General features: G+C 33.4%; 1 protein-coding gene across 3 annotated transcripts in view; it reads right to left on the bottom strand.

Moving 5' to 3' along the window:
• ERBB4 (erb-b2 receptor tyrosine kinase 4) overlaps positions 1-16,258 on the bottom strand; it is a 999,063-nt gene that overhangs the window by 262,339 nt on the left and 720,466 nt on the right. For all 3 annotated transcript variants that reach the window (XM_037042022.1, XM_037042020.1, XM_037042023.1), the window contains exons 10-12: positions 12,792-12,865; positions 11,798-11,888; positions 9,873-10,072 (exon numbers count right to left, since the gene is read on the bottom strand). In XM_037042022.1, the coding sequence (XP_036897917.1) occupies positions 9,873-10,072; positions 11,798-11,888; positions 12,792-12,865 (365 nt within the window). The remainder of the gene's footprint in view (positions 1-9,872; positions 10,073-11,797; positions 11,889-12,791; positions 12,866-16,258) is intronic.

Below are 16,258 nucleotides of genomic sequence, written 5' to 3'. Positions count from 1 at the left end.
TCCATCCATGTTATCACAAAGGTAGGGTTTCTTTTTATGACTGAATAATACTTCATTCTATCTACCTAATCCCATATTTATCCATTCACCTGTTCATGGACACTTATTTTATCTCTATATTATAGCTAATGTGAGCAATGCTGCAATGAACATGGGAATACAGATATTTTTGACATCCTGACTTGATTTCCTCTTGCTACATCACGAGAAGTGGAATTGCTTTGTCATATAATACTTTTAAAAAATTTTTGAGGATCCTCCATATTGTTTTCCATAGTGGATGTACCAAATTAGGACCTTTTTCCCCACATCCTCATCAGAACTTCTTATCTCTTCTCTTTTGAAAATAGCCATTCTAACAGGTGCGAGGTGATATCTCATTGTGGTTTCAATTTTATTTCCCCTGGTGATTGGTGGTGTTGAGTACATTTTCATGCAGGTGTTGTATGTATGTGTCCTCTGGGGAAAAGTCTATTCAAGTCCTTTGCCCATTTTTAATCAGATTTTTTTGTGATTGAGTTGTATGAATTCTCTATATCCTTTCAATATTAACATCTTTTCAGATATATAATTGGCAACTATTGGGTTGGTTAAAAAAGCCCATGTTTATTTCTACGAAGTAATAGACACATTTTTCATTTTCAATAAACACTTTATTTATTTGGATATTTTGACTATGTTGACTATCTCCTGTGTGATATAAGATTGATTGTTTTCAATGAACATCTTGCTTTGACCACTATCAACTTCAACTGGTCGACCCGATCATGCAACATTGTCCAGTGAGAAATCTCCAGCACAAAATTTGGCAAATTACTTTTGACAATGTGCTCAGGCACAGCACCTTCCCCATATACTGCACAAGTCTTTTTTTGTGTGTTACAGTTGCATTTTTACCTTTTTGAAGTAAAAAGCATAAATGCCAATAATGTTGCATATTTTCTTTCATCTTCAATATTAAAATGGCTATACAAAAATTCACCAATTTTGTTTTTTTTAAATGTATGGTGATATGAAAGCTGTCACAATACAATCTAACAAAATTGTTTCAAATGAAGTTGAAGACAACTAAGTGCTACTAGAACATCTTATGAAAAAAAAAAAACAAAGGAACTTTCTGGCCAACCCAATATTTTCTCCCATTTTGTAGGTTGTCTATTTATTTCACTTAAAAAATTCTCCAGTTTGATTTAGTTCCACTTGTTTATTTCTGCTTGTTGCTTCTGCTTTTGGTATTATAGTCATAAAATCACTGCCAAGGCTAATATCAAGAGGCTTATCTCCTATGTTTTATTTTAGGAGTATTAGATTTTTTTTGGTTTTACATTTAAATCCTTAATCAATTTTGAGTTAATTCTTTAGACTGGTGTAATATATGGGTCTAATTTCATTCTTATGTATGTGAATGTTTACTTTAGCAAGTATCATTTTTTAAAATATTTTATTTATTTATCTTTAGAGGGTAAGGGAAGGAGAGAAGGAGAGAGATATCAATGTGTGGTTGCCTCTCATGCGTCCCTTGCTGGGAACTGGCCTGCAACCCAGGCATGTGCCCTGACTGGGAATCGAACCTTGATCCTTTGGTTCACAGGCCCGCGCTCAATCCACTGAGCTGCACCAGCCAGGGCTAGCAAGTATCATTTTTGAAAAGACTTTCCTTTCCCCTTTGTGTCCCTTACCAAACATTATTTAACCATGTACATACAGGTTTGTTTCTAGGCTCTTGCTTCTGCTCCATTCGTCTAGGTTTCTGTTTTTTATTCCAATACCATATTGTTTTAATTACCATAACCTTATAACATAGTTTGCAATCAGAAATTGTGCCTTCAGCTTTGTTTTTTTTTCAAGATTACTTTGTTTTTTCAGGGTCTTTTGTGGTTTCATATGAATTTCTGTAATGTTTTCAGCAAAGTTTTTCCTTCTTATTTCTGTGAAAAATGTCATTGGGATTTTGATAGGAATTCTATTGAATCTATAGATGTTTTAAGGTATTTTAGATATTTCAACAATATTTTTCTCCTAGTCCATGCCCATAGGATATCTTTCCATTCATTTGTGTCTTCTTCAATTTCATCAGCATCTACTAGTTTTAGCTCCTTTCTTCTAATATCTTTGGTTTTAGCTAGCTCTTATTTTTTTAGTTCCTTGAGGTATAAAGTTAGGTTATTTGAGAGTTTTCTTTTCAATATAGGCATTTATATTAAACTTCCGTCTTAGCCTGGCATTTGCTGCATCATGTAAGTTTTGGTATGTCACATTTCAACTTCCATGTTTTAAGGCACTCATTGACTTCTCTTTTCATTTCATCGTTGCCTTGATGCTCATTTCGTAGCTGTTAAATTCTATGCACTGTGAATTTCTCAGGCTCCCTCCTATTACTGATTTCTAGTTTTATGTCATTGTTGTCAGAAAGGATAGCTGGTGTAATTTCAATCTTTTTAAAATTGCAAAGGCTTGTTTTTTGACCTAACCTACGATCTATCCTGGAGAATACTTCATATGTGCTTGGAAGAGTGTATACTGTTACATGGAATGTCCTATATATATGTCTGTTAGGGACATTTGGTCTAAAGTATAGTTCATATCCAGTGTTTCCTTATTGAGTGTCTGTCCGCATGGTCTATCCATTTTTGAAAGTGGACTACTAACATCCCCTACTATTATTATTTTGTTGTCCATTATTCTTTCCAGATCTGCCTAGGTGTTCAGTTGTTGGTCACTTACCTACTTACAACTGTTGTATCCTCTTGACAAATTAATTCCTTTTATTTATAATGACCTTGGTTGTTTCCTGTCATATTTTCTACTTAAAGTTTACTTTGTCTGATATTAGTGATACTCTGCCTGCTTTATTTTTGGTTTCCTATTTATGCTCTCTATTTTTTGCCTAAAACAATTTGAGTTGGGACCTGGGGATGCAATTCTGATAGAGGGGTACATGAAAGGCAACAAACACAACAGTGACAAAGTACTGAAAAGTTCTAGAATATTCTTAGAACATTGAGCACGCATGAACTACCTCTCAGAAAACACATTAACTTTTAAAAAAAGCTAAATAGGTTTGTGTGTTGTTGAAACTATAAAGCACTGGGTTGGCCAAAAAGTCTATATGGCTTTTTCCATAAAATAAAAGACACAGTTTTCATTCTCAGCAATAAGTTTATTGATGTGAATATGGTGAGTATGTTATCCATGTCCTGCTATTGGCTTCTAGCGGGTAGAGGCCAGGGGTGCTGCTGAACACCTTCCAATGCCTAAGACAGCCTCCCAGCAAAGAATTTTTGGGGAGGCCAGGATGTGAATAGTACCAAGAAACATCGCAAACTACTTTTGACACATTCGATCAGTCACAGCATTGTCTCCATACACGACACAAATATTGTTTTCATGTGTTTCAATTGAATTTTTACCATTCTTGAAATAATGAAACATGATGCACCAAAGACGTTGTATATTTTCTTCCATATTCAATATTAAAATGGCTGCAAATAATTTCATCAATTTTGATAAGTATTTTTAATTTACGGCAGCTGTGACAATATGATCTAACAAAATTGTTTCAAATGACATTAAAGACAACTAAGTACGAAAAAAGTCATTGTACAGCAAAATGCAGAATGGTCTTTTTGGCCAACCCAGTAAATGAAAATCAATAGCACAATTTTTTGGTGCTATTGATTTAGCCTTAAATTAAATTAAGGTGCTATTAAATTAGTCAAACAATGTATAAATGAGCACTGGAAATCTCCTTTGTTGTTTTGAGTATGTTATATTAGCAAAAGGAAAAACAGGTCACTACTTTTTAATGCTTTTTTAAGTTCATTCTTTACCTTTGTCTCCCCAAACTGTTATTAAATATCTGATTTTAAGATACCCAACTGTGAATTTTCCTACCAGAGATCTTTTTAAGAGACCAAACCCTTATAAGAAGTGAGTTAAAAGAACAATGTGTTTTTAAGATATATTTTCAACTACAGAATAGTAGGGAGACTATGGGGGATGTTATCAAGTACAGTAGAGTTTCTAAAAGAATTTTCCACAGACGCCTGCCTCAGAATAATCTGGAATGTCTTAAAAATGCAGAATCCTGGGTCTTCACTAGTTTGCACTAGTTTGTCTGCACTAGTTTTCACTGTTTTTACTCTCTGTGCTAGGTTTCTAGCCTGATATAACAAAATGGTACAAAATAGATTGCTTACGATAACAAAAATTTCTTCTTAGATTTCTGGATGTCAAAATCAAGGTGTTGGCTGGGTGGGTCCTTCTTGAGGGCTGAAAGTAAGAATCTGTCTAAGGCTTTCGCTTGGCTTCTGGTGGTGGCTGGAAATCCTCGTTGTCCCTGACTTAGAGCTGAATGACTCCAGCCATGGACCCTGCCGTCACCTGGCTGCCTCCCCTCTGTGTGTCCTTACACCGTGCTCTCCTCTGTGTGTGCCTGCCTCTGTGTCTCTTTTTTTCTTCTCATAATGACACAAGTCATACTGGATTAAAACAACATTCTAATCCAGTATAAACTCATCTATATTTTAATCACCTCTACAAGGAACCTATCTCTGTATAAACTCACATTCGTGGGTGACAGGAGTTGGGACTTCAAAAACATATCTTCTTCAGGAGAGTAGGGGGTGACAGGAGACAAGGCACAATACTATGGAAACAACAATGACTGGAAATTGGAGCCCAGACTTAAAAGGTTTGGCTTTAAATTTCGTCAATTGCTGATCTACAGACATGCCATTAAATGTTGCCGTTTGTGATAAAAGCTGAAGCCCGTAGTAATCCTGGCTATGACTGCTGAGAGGCCCTTCATTCTTTCTGAATTTCCAGGTTACAAATAGAAGGGATGTCATTTCAGAAACTAACTGCTTATTACCCTTTTGATAAGAACACTGAGAACATTTTGCTGCATTGGTAGTGATTAGACACTGTGCTGTTTCAAATGCAGTAAGAAAATCTTGTTTGATTTTTTTTTACAAAGAATAGTGTATTAATGTAATACTTTGAAAATAAAAATAAAATCTTAGAAGTACAATTAAATTTTCTACATTCTGATTACTTAGAAGAATGTTGATTTTACTATATTCTAAGTTATGCACTTTATGTGCTGTGGTTTACTGAGAAGTGTGGCAAATATAGAGGGTTCAGTAATTAGTAACCAACTATAGGGATTCAATTTCTTTTTTTAAATTCATGTTAAATGTGGTAGATTTTTCTACTATCAAATCTCAAAGAACATCAAAATTATTTTAAAAATGAGAGTCTTTGTGAACAAAAAGTGTTCTATATCACCAAATATTAGTCTCCTGAACCAGTAAACTAAATTCATATTGTGTGAATATTCTTGTAAATGACTAACTTTGTTACTTATAAAGCCAGTCTTAAAATACTTTAATTACAAAAGAAAAAAAAAAACTTTGTAGGGGAGTTAAGCATAGTTTTTCATGATTTAAAATCTCAGGAGATTGTCTTTAGAATCCTTAATATCTAGGCTCCAATTCATAAATCTCTTATTTCTTGCATGTCTACCACTGGATGACATGCTACTTGCAAATTTATAATTCAGTACTTAGATAATATAAATGTTTCTTCTGCCTAATCCAGGAAGGCCGTTAATTTCTTACAAAATAGAAATAGTTACACTTTACAGGGTCATAGTGAATATTAAAGGAAATTTTACAGATTGAGAGAGTTTGACATTTTTTTACTATTTTGCTCCTAAAAGACCACAAACACCAATTTTCAGAGAGAAGAGATGGATTATGAAATAAATAATGTTTAATCAATATCCTAATCAATTAAAGACTTTAAAAATTATGCTATATTAAAACTTACAGATAGGTTAAAATTTCAATACAGTTTATAAAGTACTATAAGAAAAAAACCTAAGACTATGGTAATATTATAGTCATAAAGGGAAAAGAACAATCATTCAATTAACTAGATAAAACCACAAAATGTTTATCAAAAAACTAAAGCTTTTTAAAGTTACATATGAGAGGGAAAGTTATACATAACACATTTAAGACACAAAAATTCAATGTATTTAATTTGTGAGGAGCTCTTTCAAATTCAGAAGGAAAATACTAACTCTCCAATTGCAAATGAAAAAATTCGCCACTAAGTAATTTACAGGAGAAGAAATAAAAATAATTAGGGGATATGTAAATGAGAGTCTCAATGTCAACCCAAAATACTCATTAAAAGACATGCTTTCCATATTTCAGTTCACCAAAATTTAAAACCATGGATAATATCTAGTGTTGAAAAAAGGGGTAGAACTGTCCCTGGCCAAACATTGTCTAGGACAGTGTACACTGGTCTAGTATTTGTATAAGACGATGTAGTAATATATACCAAAATGTATTATGTAACCTCATTTAGATAACTTCTAATTCTTTAGCCTAATAAATTATTACATAGTACAAAATGTTTTATGAATTAGGATTTATATTATTGAAGTACTAATACCATGAAAAACAGAAATCAATTTATTGTTAATATAGCCCTTAATAAATAAATTGTATATGCTGTGTATAAAAAGTTATTAGAAGAGCTCTCAATACACCCACAAGGAAGATGCTCATGATCTATTAAGTAGAAGACACAGATGACTGAACAATACATAAATATATATATATATATATATTATCCCATATATACAAGAGTATGTTTCATTATATCTATATCTCATTTATTTTTATATGTTTCTACTGCTTTGAATTCTAACAATGGTAACGGTTCTATTATACATAGAAAAGGAAATTTATTTTTATTTTGAAAAGTTAATTATGAATTTAGTTTCTTTGTTACTTTGGGTTTAAGTGTGTATATACAACAAACATTTCTAAGATAGAGATGTATGTGTTCCAATGTAACAGATTCTGGAGTGTTGGTATAATACTTACCTCCTCACTGCTTAGACTTTGTTGTGAAAAGTTAATGCCTAACTATTTCAAGAGACCTCACACTCCCTTACACACCTGCTCTAAAACCCCTTCAGCCAACCCCGGCATTTGTCAGGGCCATAACCACACAGGTAAAGGGAGCAGGAAATATTCTTGATTTTCATGTCTTGGAGTTTCGCTCAATCTCAATCTCTTCAAACCATAAAGGCTGCTTTGAAATTTTTTACTTAAACGATGTTGGCCACTGCCACACTTTATAGGTGAGGTAAAGTCTTTCTTTTACTGTCATGACGGTTTTAAACCATGTTGAACTCTAAAACACACTGAATTTTAAAACAAGGCTGTTTTTTCTTTTAAGTTACCAAGCCTATACCAAGATTTAGATTAGTACTTTATGGAGATTCCACGTGTTTGTGCATGCATAAATGCATGTGTGGGTGATCTAGAGTTGTATACATGTGTGTGTTGTATGTGCATTTGTATACATACATATGCTGTATGTGTATGCATGTCTTGTAGCAACTGTGTGTGTACTCAAATGTATCTTGCATGTGCATGGGATATTACTAGAGAGTACCTAAAACCTCAATATTGACACTATATTTAAAACAAAGCCAAATTTTCAGTTTTCCCATTTGTATCCAACACTATGGATGATGAAAGAGCTTTAATCACAGGAGGGCAAACATGGCCGATTCAATGTGAACACGAGCGGGGCCGCCTTGGAGGTCAGAGGTCAGATTTCTAGGGTGCCTACATTTCTGAAAATGCAGGATCCAATGCACTGTGAGACTGAACTCCGAGATTTGATAAATGAATTTCATGCAAAAACTCTTTAAGATGTGAAAAATGAAAAAGGATACGCTCAGTGTTACACTACAGCACCACCAAACTGCTTCTCCCAACTGCTTCATTTCTTCCTGCAACTGCAAAGTCCACTCTAATTGTCCAGAACAAGGAAATATGTTCACAGCCAGAAAAATGGCAAGGCTCCATCCAAGTGGAATGGCACCGAAAGTGGAAGAGCAGGTACATTTTTCAGTTTATTGTTCATATTATATAACATTACATGTTATAATTCACTTTCTTTTGGTGGTTTGAAAAGTTGAGAAGTCTTCAGAATGGATGGAATAATCACATGAAGTTTTCCTATCTTGCAATTTTACATTTAATATCTATCTAAAATTTCTTCTTCGCATTTCCTTTTTATTTAGCTTTATAAAAGATAAAAAAAGTAAGTGTTCATAGAATTTGTTCAATGATTAAATGGGTCAAGGAGAAATGTTCTCTGACTTATTTTTTATTTAGTTTTTTTTTTTGTCTGCATGGTTAAATATTTTCTTTGAAAGGGCATAATTTTATTTTGTTTTGTTGTTTTGAAAAAAGTAGAAGTAGTGTATAACCCTGACTTAGGGAGATATTTATAAGTTAGTGTTGAAAATTATCCTTTTTCATTTCTGTGAATAATCTACTCAATCTGAGGTATGTGCAAACACGTATATAGTACTGTGGGGTATAAAGGTCAGAACTAGAAAAAAGAAGGAAAAGCAATTTTCTGTCAAGAATCAGAAATGAGCAAAACCAATGATATGATCCAGGCCACATTATAAGAAACATCTCATTCAATGCGAACATGCATATTCTGACATGTGATGAAAGTCTGCACTTCTTGAGTCTACATGGGACTGAAGAATGTGTAAGAACTTAAGCTTCTTCAATATAGGGACCTCATGTTGCAACAGATCTCTTTTCTCTGAAAAATATTTTTCCAGCTCTGAAACAGCTAAAATGAGTTGCTTACAAATTATGTTTTATGAAAATTGCTAACCTGAGGTACCTTAAACCCCTTATAAAACAAGATATTAAAAATAAACTAAGTTGCTGACTCTTCAAAGTAATAAGCTTAAATCAAGTTGATATCTTAAGAGTTTATATATTTTTAAATGGCAGAAGAGGGTATAGAGGGGATAAGTGGTGATGGAAATTCTTTTTTAAAATAGAAAAAGTAGTTTAAAATATCCTGTACTATTTATTCACATATACCCAGAAAAAATAAATTTCATTACACATGTTTATACCCCAGTGATTGTTCTAATGATGAGATTAAAGAAATCAGAAGACACTCTGATAGCAAAATAATTTTTAGAGGCATGACTTGTAAGTAGGGCTCACTCACCATTACCACAACTACAATATGTGTTTACGGACAGATCATCTAAATCCTGTCTTTTACTTGATATTTATTACAGGCCAGTCAGACACTTAAATGCATAGTGGTGGTGCTCTATGATGTAAAAGAGAGAAATACTCAATAGAAAAACAGGGAGGAATTAAGTATTAATCATTGGCATATCAAGTATAAGATAGGAATGGTCACATCCTATACCCATTAAAACACTCTTAGCGCCTGTGCAACAAAGACGTGATGAAGAGGATCAACAAGCAGCCAGAATATGTGGGAAAGAGACAGTGAAACACCTCAGAAATGCATCTATGAAATGAACTTTCTTTTTGAACAGCATTTTACACTTTTCAGAAGAAAACATCTTCGTTATGTCCACTACTCTCAAATGGCAAATAACAAGTGAGAAGTATTCTATGTCATCAAATGCACAGAAAGCAACCAGAAAATTCACTGGGATGAATTCTACAAACTGATTGAATCCAAAGAATCACCCAGATGTTGATTAAACAGCTGGGTTCCCGGGTTCTTCTCACACCAATTGAATCGTATTCTCCACACAGGGTACTTGTAATTAGGCAAGATTTGCAAATATAGACTATATTATAAAAGCGCACAATGTGTTATAAAAAGTCAGCTATTCCGATTATTTGTACCAACAATTCTTCAGGGTTGAGGAAGGGAAGGCAACAGTTCTGACCCGCTGCTATTAACTGTTGGTCTAATAAATAATGGGAGAAAATGTGTAAAGCATCGATGTTTTCATGTCTGAGCAATGTACTTACTACAGTTTTCAGCTTTCCTATTGTCCCGGATCACTATCCTCTGGTTGATAGTGCTGAAGAGCGTCGTCCAGTTGATGGTATGATAGTAACACAGGTTGCTGTTGTCAGTAATGTAGATGTTTCCTGCACTGATTTCTTTCAGGGACTGGAAATGCAGTGAAGTGATGCCTTGTTGCTTGAGGATAAGTAAGGAGAGGCCACTAAAGAGAAGGCAGAGGAGACACTGAACAATAAGAAATAATTTCTGACAAGGACATTTGTTCTTGAAATAAAACAGTCATGTCACATCTTACTCCAAAGGAAGGCAGACAGGGCACAAAGAGAGATCGAGTCAATAAATTTGTGCTCAGAATATCAAATCTTTACATACTTCCCACTGGTAGTTTCAAGTGTAACACCCAAAGGAAGAATGCTCATTTGTAGAAGTATGAATGTTAATGATATCTCTGTCTACATATTTACCACTAACACTATTTACCAGTTAACATAAATGATAACTGCCCCTCCACCCCTAAAATCTCAAGTTCCTCAAGGATGAAATCCTATATTAAGACTGATTAAATAAATGTGTATGGAATGACTTTTTGTCTATCCAAATTAAGATACTACTAATTGTACTCTATTTCATAAGTTAGAATGGTTTCCAAAGGTAAATATCATAGAGATGTATTTGATATTTAATGATAATTTATTCACAGACAAAAATATAATGGTAATATTTGAAGAATGAATAAAGTTAGGATATATTAAAAATTAAAGAGAAGAATGAAATTAAATGTAAATTAAAAGAAGGCTTGTGTGACTGGGGAAAAGATCTCTTAAAGTTAAACAACTACACTGTGGAAACAAATGATCTTTTCAAGGAAATTTTTCACATTTTAACATACATTTTTATAGTTGAGTTCCTTTTCAATCCTCTGAAGATTAAATGTGTTTCCAACATTTTAATCAACTAGTGAATGTGATTTGAATATCTAAGCTGTCCCCTTTTATTTTATTTATAAATCTAAATGTATATCACTGTTTTACACACACACATACATACCCACACACACACACACAATAAAGGTTAGTCTGGAATAAGTCCAGCCACTATTAATATAATGGGAAAGGTTTGAGGGACATCGATGTAACCTGGCAGCCAAGGAGAGTGGATTGGGATGTGCATGTGTGAACAATGATGACTTCACTGTACTAGTCATCGGGGGTTGTAGATACAATTGAGTGAGCTTGTGTACTGTGTGGTCGTCATGTTCAAAATGACTGAGTAGAACAAGGAGTCTGCATCAAATTTTACTTTAAGCTTGAACATTCCTCTGCAAAAACTATTCGGATGATTCAGCTATGGGCAACAGGTGATTGGCATCTTTATCTTGATAATAGTAGTTCTAGTTTTATTATATTAGTAAAAATATTGCCATCAGACAATTATAACAGTGTTCTTCTGAGCCCTGACTTTTCAGTTAATTATAACTAGTGCTGCATATAGGGTCATGGGATAATTCATGAAACATAAGCTCAATATGCTTGGTTCCAATGACAGCACCAGAGACGAAATAAAAACTTCCTGGTACGGCATTTGTATTCCATACATTTGGGCCATTTCTAAGTCATCCAACTCTATCTTTTATTTATAATAACATAGGAACAAAAATAAGGTTTAATTTTATGGTTGACATCATGTGCTTCATACCTTTAAGACATCAATGTTACTGTAATAGTAGGTAGCTGAAAAATCCAAAGGTGTATTTTCTATACTCTGAGCACAATTGGGTATTTTTTGTTGAGCTTACGTTTGGAATTAAAAGTAGAAACCCAATATTTCTAGAATCAGTGATTTAATGAGGCTGACAGTTTTGACATAACATAAGCATGATGTTACTCTTTAAATCTGGGAGACCTCATCTTTGAACACAGAAGCCTACCTATAGAGCACTCTTCCACCAATGGTCACCAGGTTAGAGAAAACACTGAAGTCCGTCATGTTTGGGGGCCATGATTGTATATTCAAGAAACCTACAAAAGAATAGGAACATTCAGAGTATCATTGTCTTAGTAATAGTGTTTAATCCTGACTATTCTAGAACTGTGATGAAAATGCATTAAAATATAAAAAGAGAAGGGCATGAATATTTCTACTCTTGAATCATTCTATCTCATACTTCTTCCAAAATTGAGTATGTTATTCAAAGTTTCAGGGCTGCAATACTCCAGAAACATATAATATAAAAAAATGAGCACCAAAAATTTATGTTTCTCAGAAATATGGAACTATATAATTGTATATCTTAAATTATTTAAATAATTCTTAATTTATTCTTTCAAAAGCAAAAATACTTAGTCTAACTAGATAAAGAGAAAAATACAATTTCAATTTGTCTGAAATCCTTTACCACTTTTTACACTTATGACATCAGTTTTCTATCTTGCATTCTAAGGCATATATGTGTGCATATGTGTGTATGCATATACACATATATATGTGCATATATAATGCACATATGTCTCTATACATAGATAGATATAATATGCCTTAGAACTCTCCTCATTTAATTTTACATTCTTTAATAGAAAATCAATGTTTATTTCTATGAGCCTATATCACCTACTATATCAGGTGCTCTGTAAATGTGTTAAATAAATACTACACATTACTCATGCTCAATAGTACTTCTCGTGAAAAGGTAAAAAGAAAAACATAGGTTCAAAGGTCAGTTGACAATTGCAAAACTAGTAACATCAAAATTTCAAGGATACATTACCCTTTAAATTCTGTGGGCTTTCAAAACATACAGAAATGTTAAGAAGACTAGAATTTACTTTTAAAAAGAGTTTCTGACTCCTGTATTGTGTAATATTTTCAAGAAGACAGAAATAATGCATAGTTAATAGTACGACAATTGCACTTAAGAAAATTACCTGTTATCTCTCTCACTGTCCGAAAGACATTCAGTTTCTCTGGGTCTATGGCTTCGATCGCATTGTAAGGGTCCCTAGAAAACCAAGAAGAGAAGTGTTCAGATTTAAAACTAAATAAAGCAATACAAATAGTAAAAATGTGACAGTATTTTATTTAAATAGAATTTTAATTGTCAATAGGACGTTTAGCGATGGCTGTCCGAATTTTTCTGGCCTAGACTGCATGGTAAATACACGATGCTCTGAGGACTATTTAGATGACACGGAGCATCAGTTCCTCAAAGGCTGTCCTAGATTTACAGAAATAATTCAGGTTGACTATTCTAGAGAAACCTCCACATAGAGCAAATCCATTTATGAACCATTTATTTTGTTTTGCTTTACATGTTTGCTCTTCATTGGGAAAATATGCTCTGCATATAAATTAAGTTAGCAAGGACACTGTCTTCTAGGGTCCTCAAAGTGCTCTAACTTGCAGAGACTGCCTGCAGTCTCTTAAGAGGGGTAGGAGCAAACACATGAAGTTGCCTTTTTTCTGTATCGTCACATTTATCTATTAGTGAATTTTCTATCTTCTATCTATTAGTGAATTAGTGAAACAATATTGATAACATTGTTTAAAAGTTACTCTTTTTATGAGTTATTTAAAGCAATCTTGTGCCCTCTGGTTTATTTATATTTATTTTCATAACTCAGATCTATTTGCTTACATCTATATATATCACTCCAACATATAAAGACAAAACTTATGACAAGTTTAATAATACTCAAAAGGTGGTATAAATTTGAAGATTTAAAAAAATGCCATCTTCTAATGTATACACATATTTTATAAATAATGATTTTGATATATATTCATATACATATATATATACAGAGAGAGATCCTGCCTCCCAAAACCAAACATAAAATATCTTTGAAAATGAAATGTTTAATATATTTTTCAGAGATCATCTTAAGAACATTTTTCATGTATTATATACTGACCATATGAAATAACTGTGCACTTAAATATTGACCCAAACATAAACATAGTTTATGTCACAACTCCAAACACTTCTCAATAATTCAAGCAATATTTTCAGTTCTTAAGGAATACATAGTCTTTTTAAATGCTTTATTACATTAAAGGGCATTATGTGCTATACTGAGCAAACAGAAACTTCATATTGACATATACTCTTCAGAAAAAATTGCAACCTATTTAATGACCACTTCTTCTAGAGAGATCAAACCTTTTAAGAACAATGAACTTAGGCTTTTTAAGAAGCATATAACCCTCTGTAGCAATCAACTGAGTTCTATTCTTGCTGTGCCTATTTGTTATTTTGTAATTTGCTATATATATAAATATATACAAATAAATTTATGTATACATACACACATATAGTAATAATATACTGCACATATGTACATATATACAAATACATACACAGATAAATAAATATATACATATGCATGTACATATATACATATATGTACATATGTATATACATGTATATATAGAATCTTTGTGTTTTTACTTTAATTCTTTTTAAATACACTGGGGTGCCATTGGTTAATAAAATTATATAAGTTCAAGAGTGCAATTTTATGATACAACATACAATCTTCCATCACCACATATTTGACACCCACCACCTTTTATGATGCCCCCACCCTCCCCTCAGGTACCCACCACACTGGTGTCTGTGTGTGTGTGAGGGCATCTGCTGTCTGACCATCTTTAGGAGCCTTCTTTCATGTACAGGGCATAAACACGAGGGTATGGTGACTCACTGGATACAGTTTTAACTAACAGATAGGCATATGGCCTGTTTCCTGGGAATTTAGTCTGAATCCATTGGCATTTATTTATTCTAGCCTTAGAGCCTTATAAAAACTATGTTAGTGGTAGCCTTTTCAACTTGATTCATTAACATATTCTTTTATACTGCGAACCTTCCCATGTCTTTGAAGGGAAAAAAATACCTTTGGTTGATTAAATTACAGTTTCAAACTAAGAAGTGTAGTCAATATACTGTACAACTAGTTTAACATGGAGATTTATGGAAGGCTTTGAGAAATACTATAAATGAATTTCCCTAAAATTCACACATAAACAATGAATATTTTCCTCAATCTGACATGAAGATCCTCAAAGGCTTGGCATCTAAATTAAATGTTCTGAAACAATTTGCTCTACTCTTAACTGAAGATGTGTAGAATAAATAACTATGTTTTTTATGAATATGAAGCCAAAAAATTAAGTTCACCTTCTGGGAAATTTCTTTTTGTCACACTACTTTTTAAATATTTTATTCATTTTTAGACAGAGGGAAATGAAAGAGAAAGTCAGGGAGAGACATATCAATCAGTTACCTCTTTCACACCCTCAACTGGAATCTGGCCCGTAACCCAGCCATGTGCCCTGACCAGGAATCAAACAGGTGACCTTTTGGTTTGCAGGATGGTGTCCAACCCACTGAGCCACACCATTCAGGGCTTGTTGCTATTGTACTTGATGGACAAAAACTTTTGTATACAGAAGAAATATCAGTACTACAATAGTAGAATGAATTTTCCACAATTGTGTTTTTTTGATGAAAAGCAATGTATAGAACAGCTCTGATAATACAATAAAATATTCTGACTTTATTGAGAAACAGTAAAAATTCAGGGTGAGCACACAATAATGGGGTCAGTCCAAACTTTTACTGAGAACACGTCCAGGTTGCAGATACTAGTAAATTCTAGACTGTTCACATGAAGCCCAATGGACCACAGAAATTTTATACACTTAATTTTAGAGATTCAGGACTCTCATAAAATAAGTTGACAGAATTCTACTTACCAACTGCAGAGTACCAGCCACTTCAAATCCATGGAATTATAAAATCAAGACCTTTCTTAGCTAAATTCAGAGCATGAGTAAGAACACTGGACTGACTCTGTCACTGTGTTCAGAGATGCAATATAAAGCTCAGCGTTAAGACAGAGAAACAGTTTTTCTCAGTTGCGCTGAAAGCTAGTTTGTCACTCAACCCATTATCACATGTCCATTGTCTATCATCATTGCAGAATGTCATCTGAATACCTGACACATTATGGACATGCTTTTTGGGGGAGCATTTTGAGATTCAAAACTCATGCATGTGAACAACGTTGAACATGACAAGATTAAAAGATTATTTTCATTCCTACGGATAACCCTAAACACTGAGTTTGGCCTCCAGTTCCCACTCTAAATAAAGAAATAAGAGTACCGAGTCTGTTTGTGTCAATGGCACGATGGTGCTATACCTGAACATCTTCCCTTACTTCTTAACTTCCAATTGGATAATCAAAATCACTTTATAAAATTACTATTTATTTGTGTGTATATGGGCACTCTTATCTATGATTTTTGTTTCAGAATTAAAGAACTATTAAAATGCTTAATATATAAGAGATGGATATTGGCTTGATGGAGATGAAAGCCACTTGCG

The sequence above is a fragment of the Sturnira hondurensis genome, unplaced genomic scaffold (assembly GCF_014824575.4).
Source record: "Sturnira hondurensis isolate 20B ecotype Veracruz unplaced genomic scaffold, ASM1482457v3 Scaffold0003681, whole genome shotgun sequence".
In the NCBI taxonomy this organism is placed as follows: Eukaryota; Metazoa; Chordata; class Mammalia; order Chiroptera; family Phyllostomidae; genus Sturnira; species Sturnira hondurensis.
Note: the sequence above shows the minus strand (reverse complement) of the source record. Positions and strands in the feature narration are given on the sequence as shown.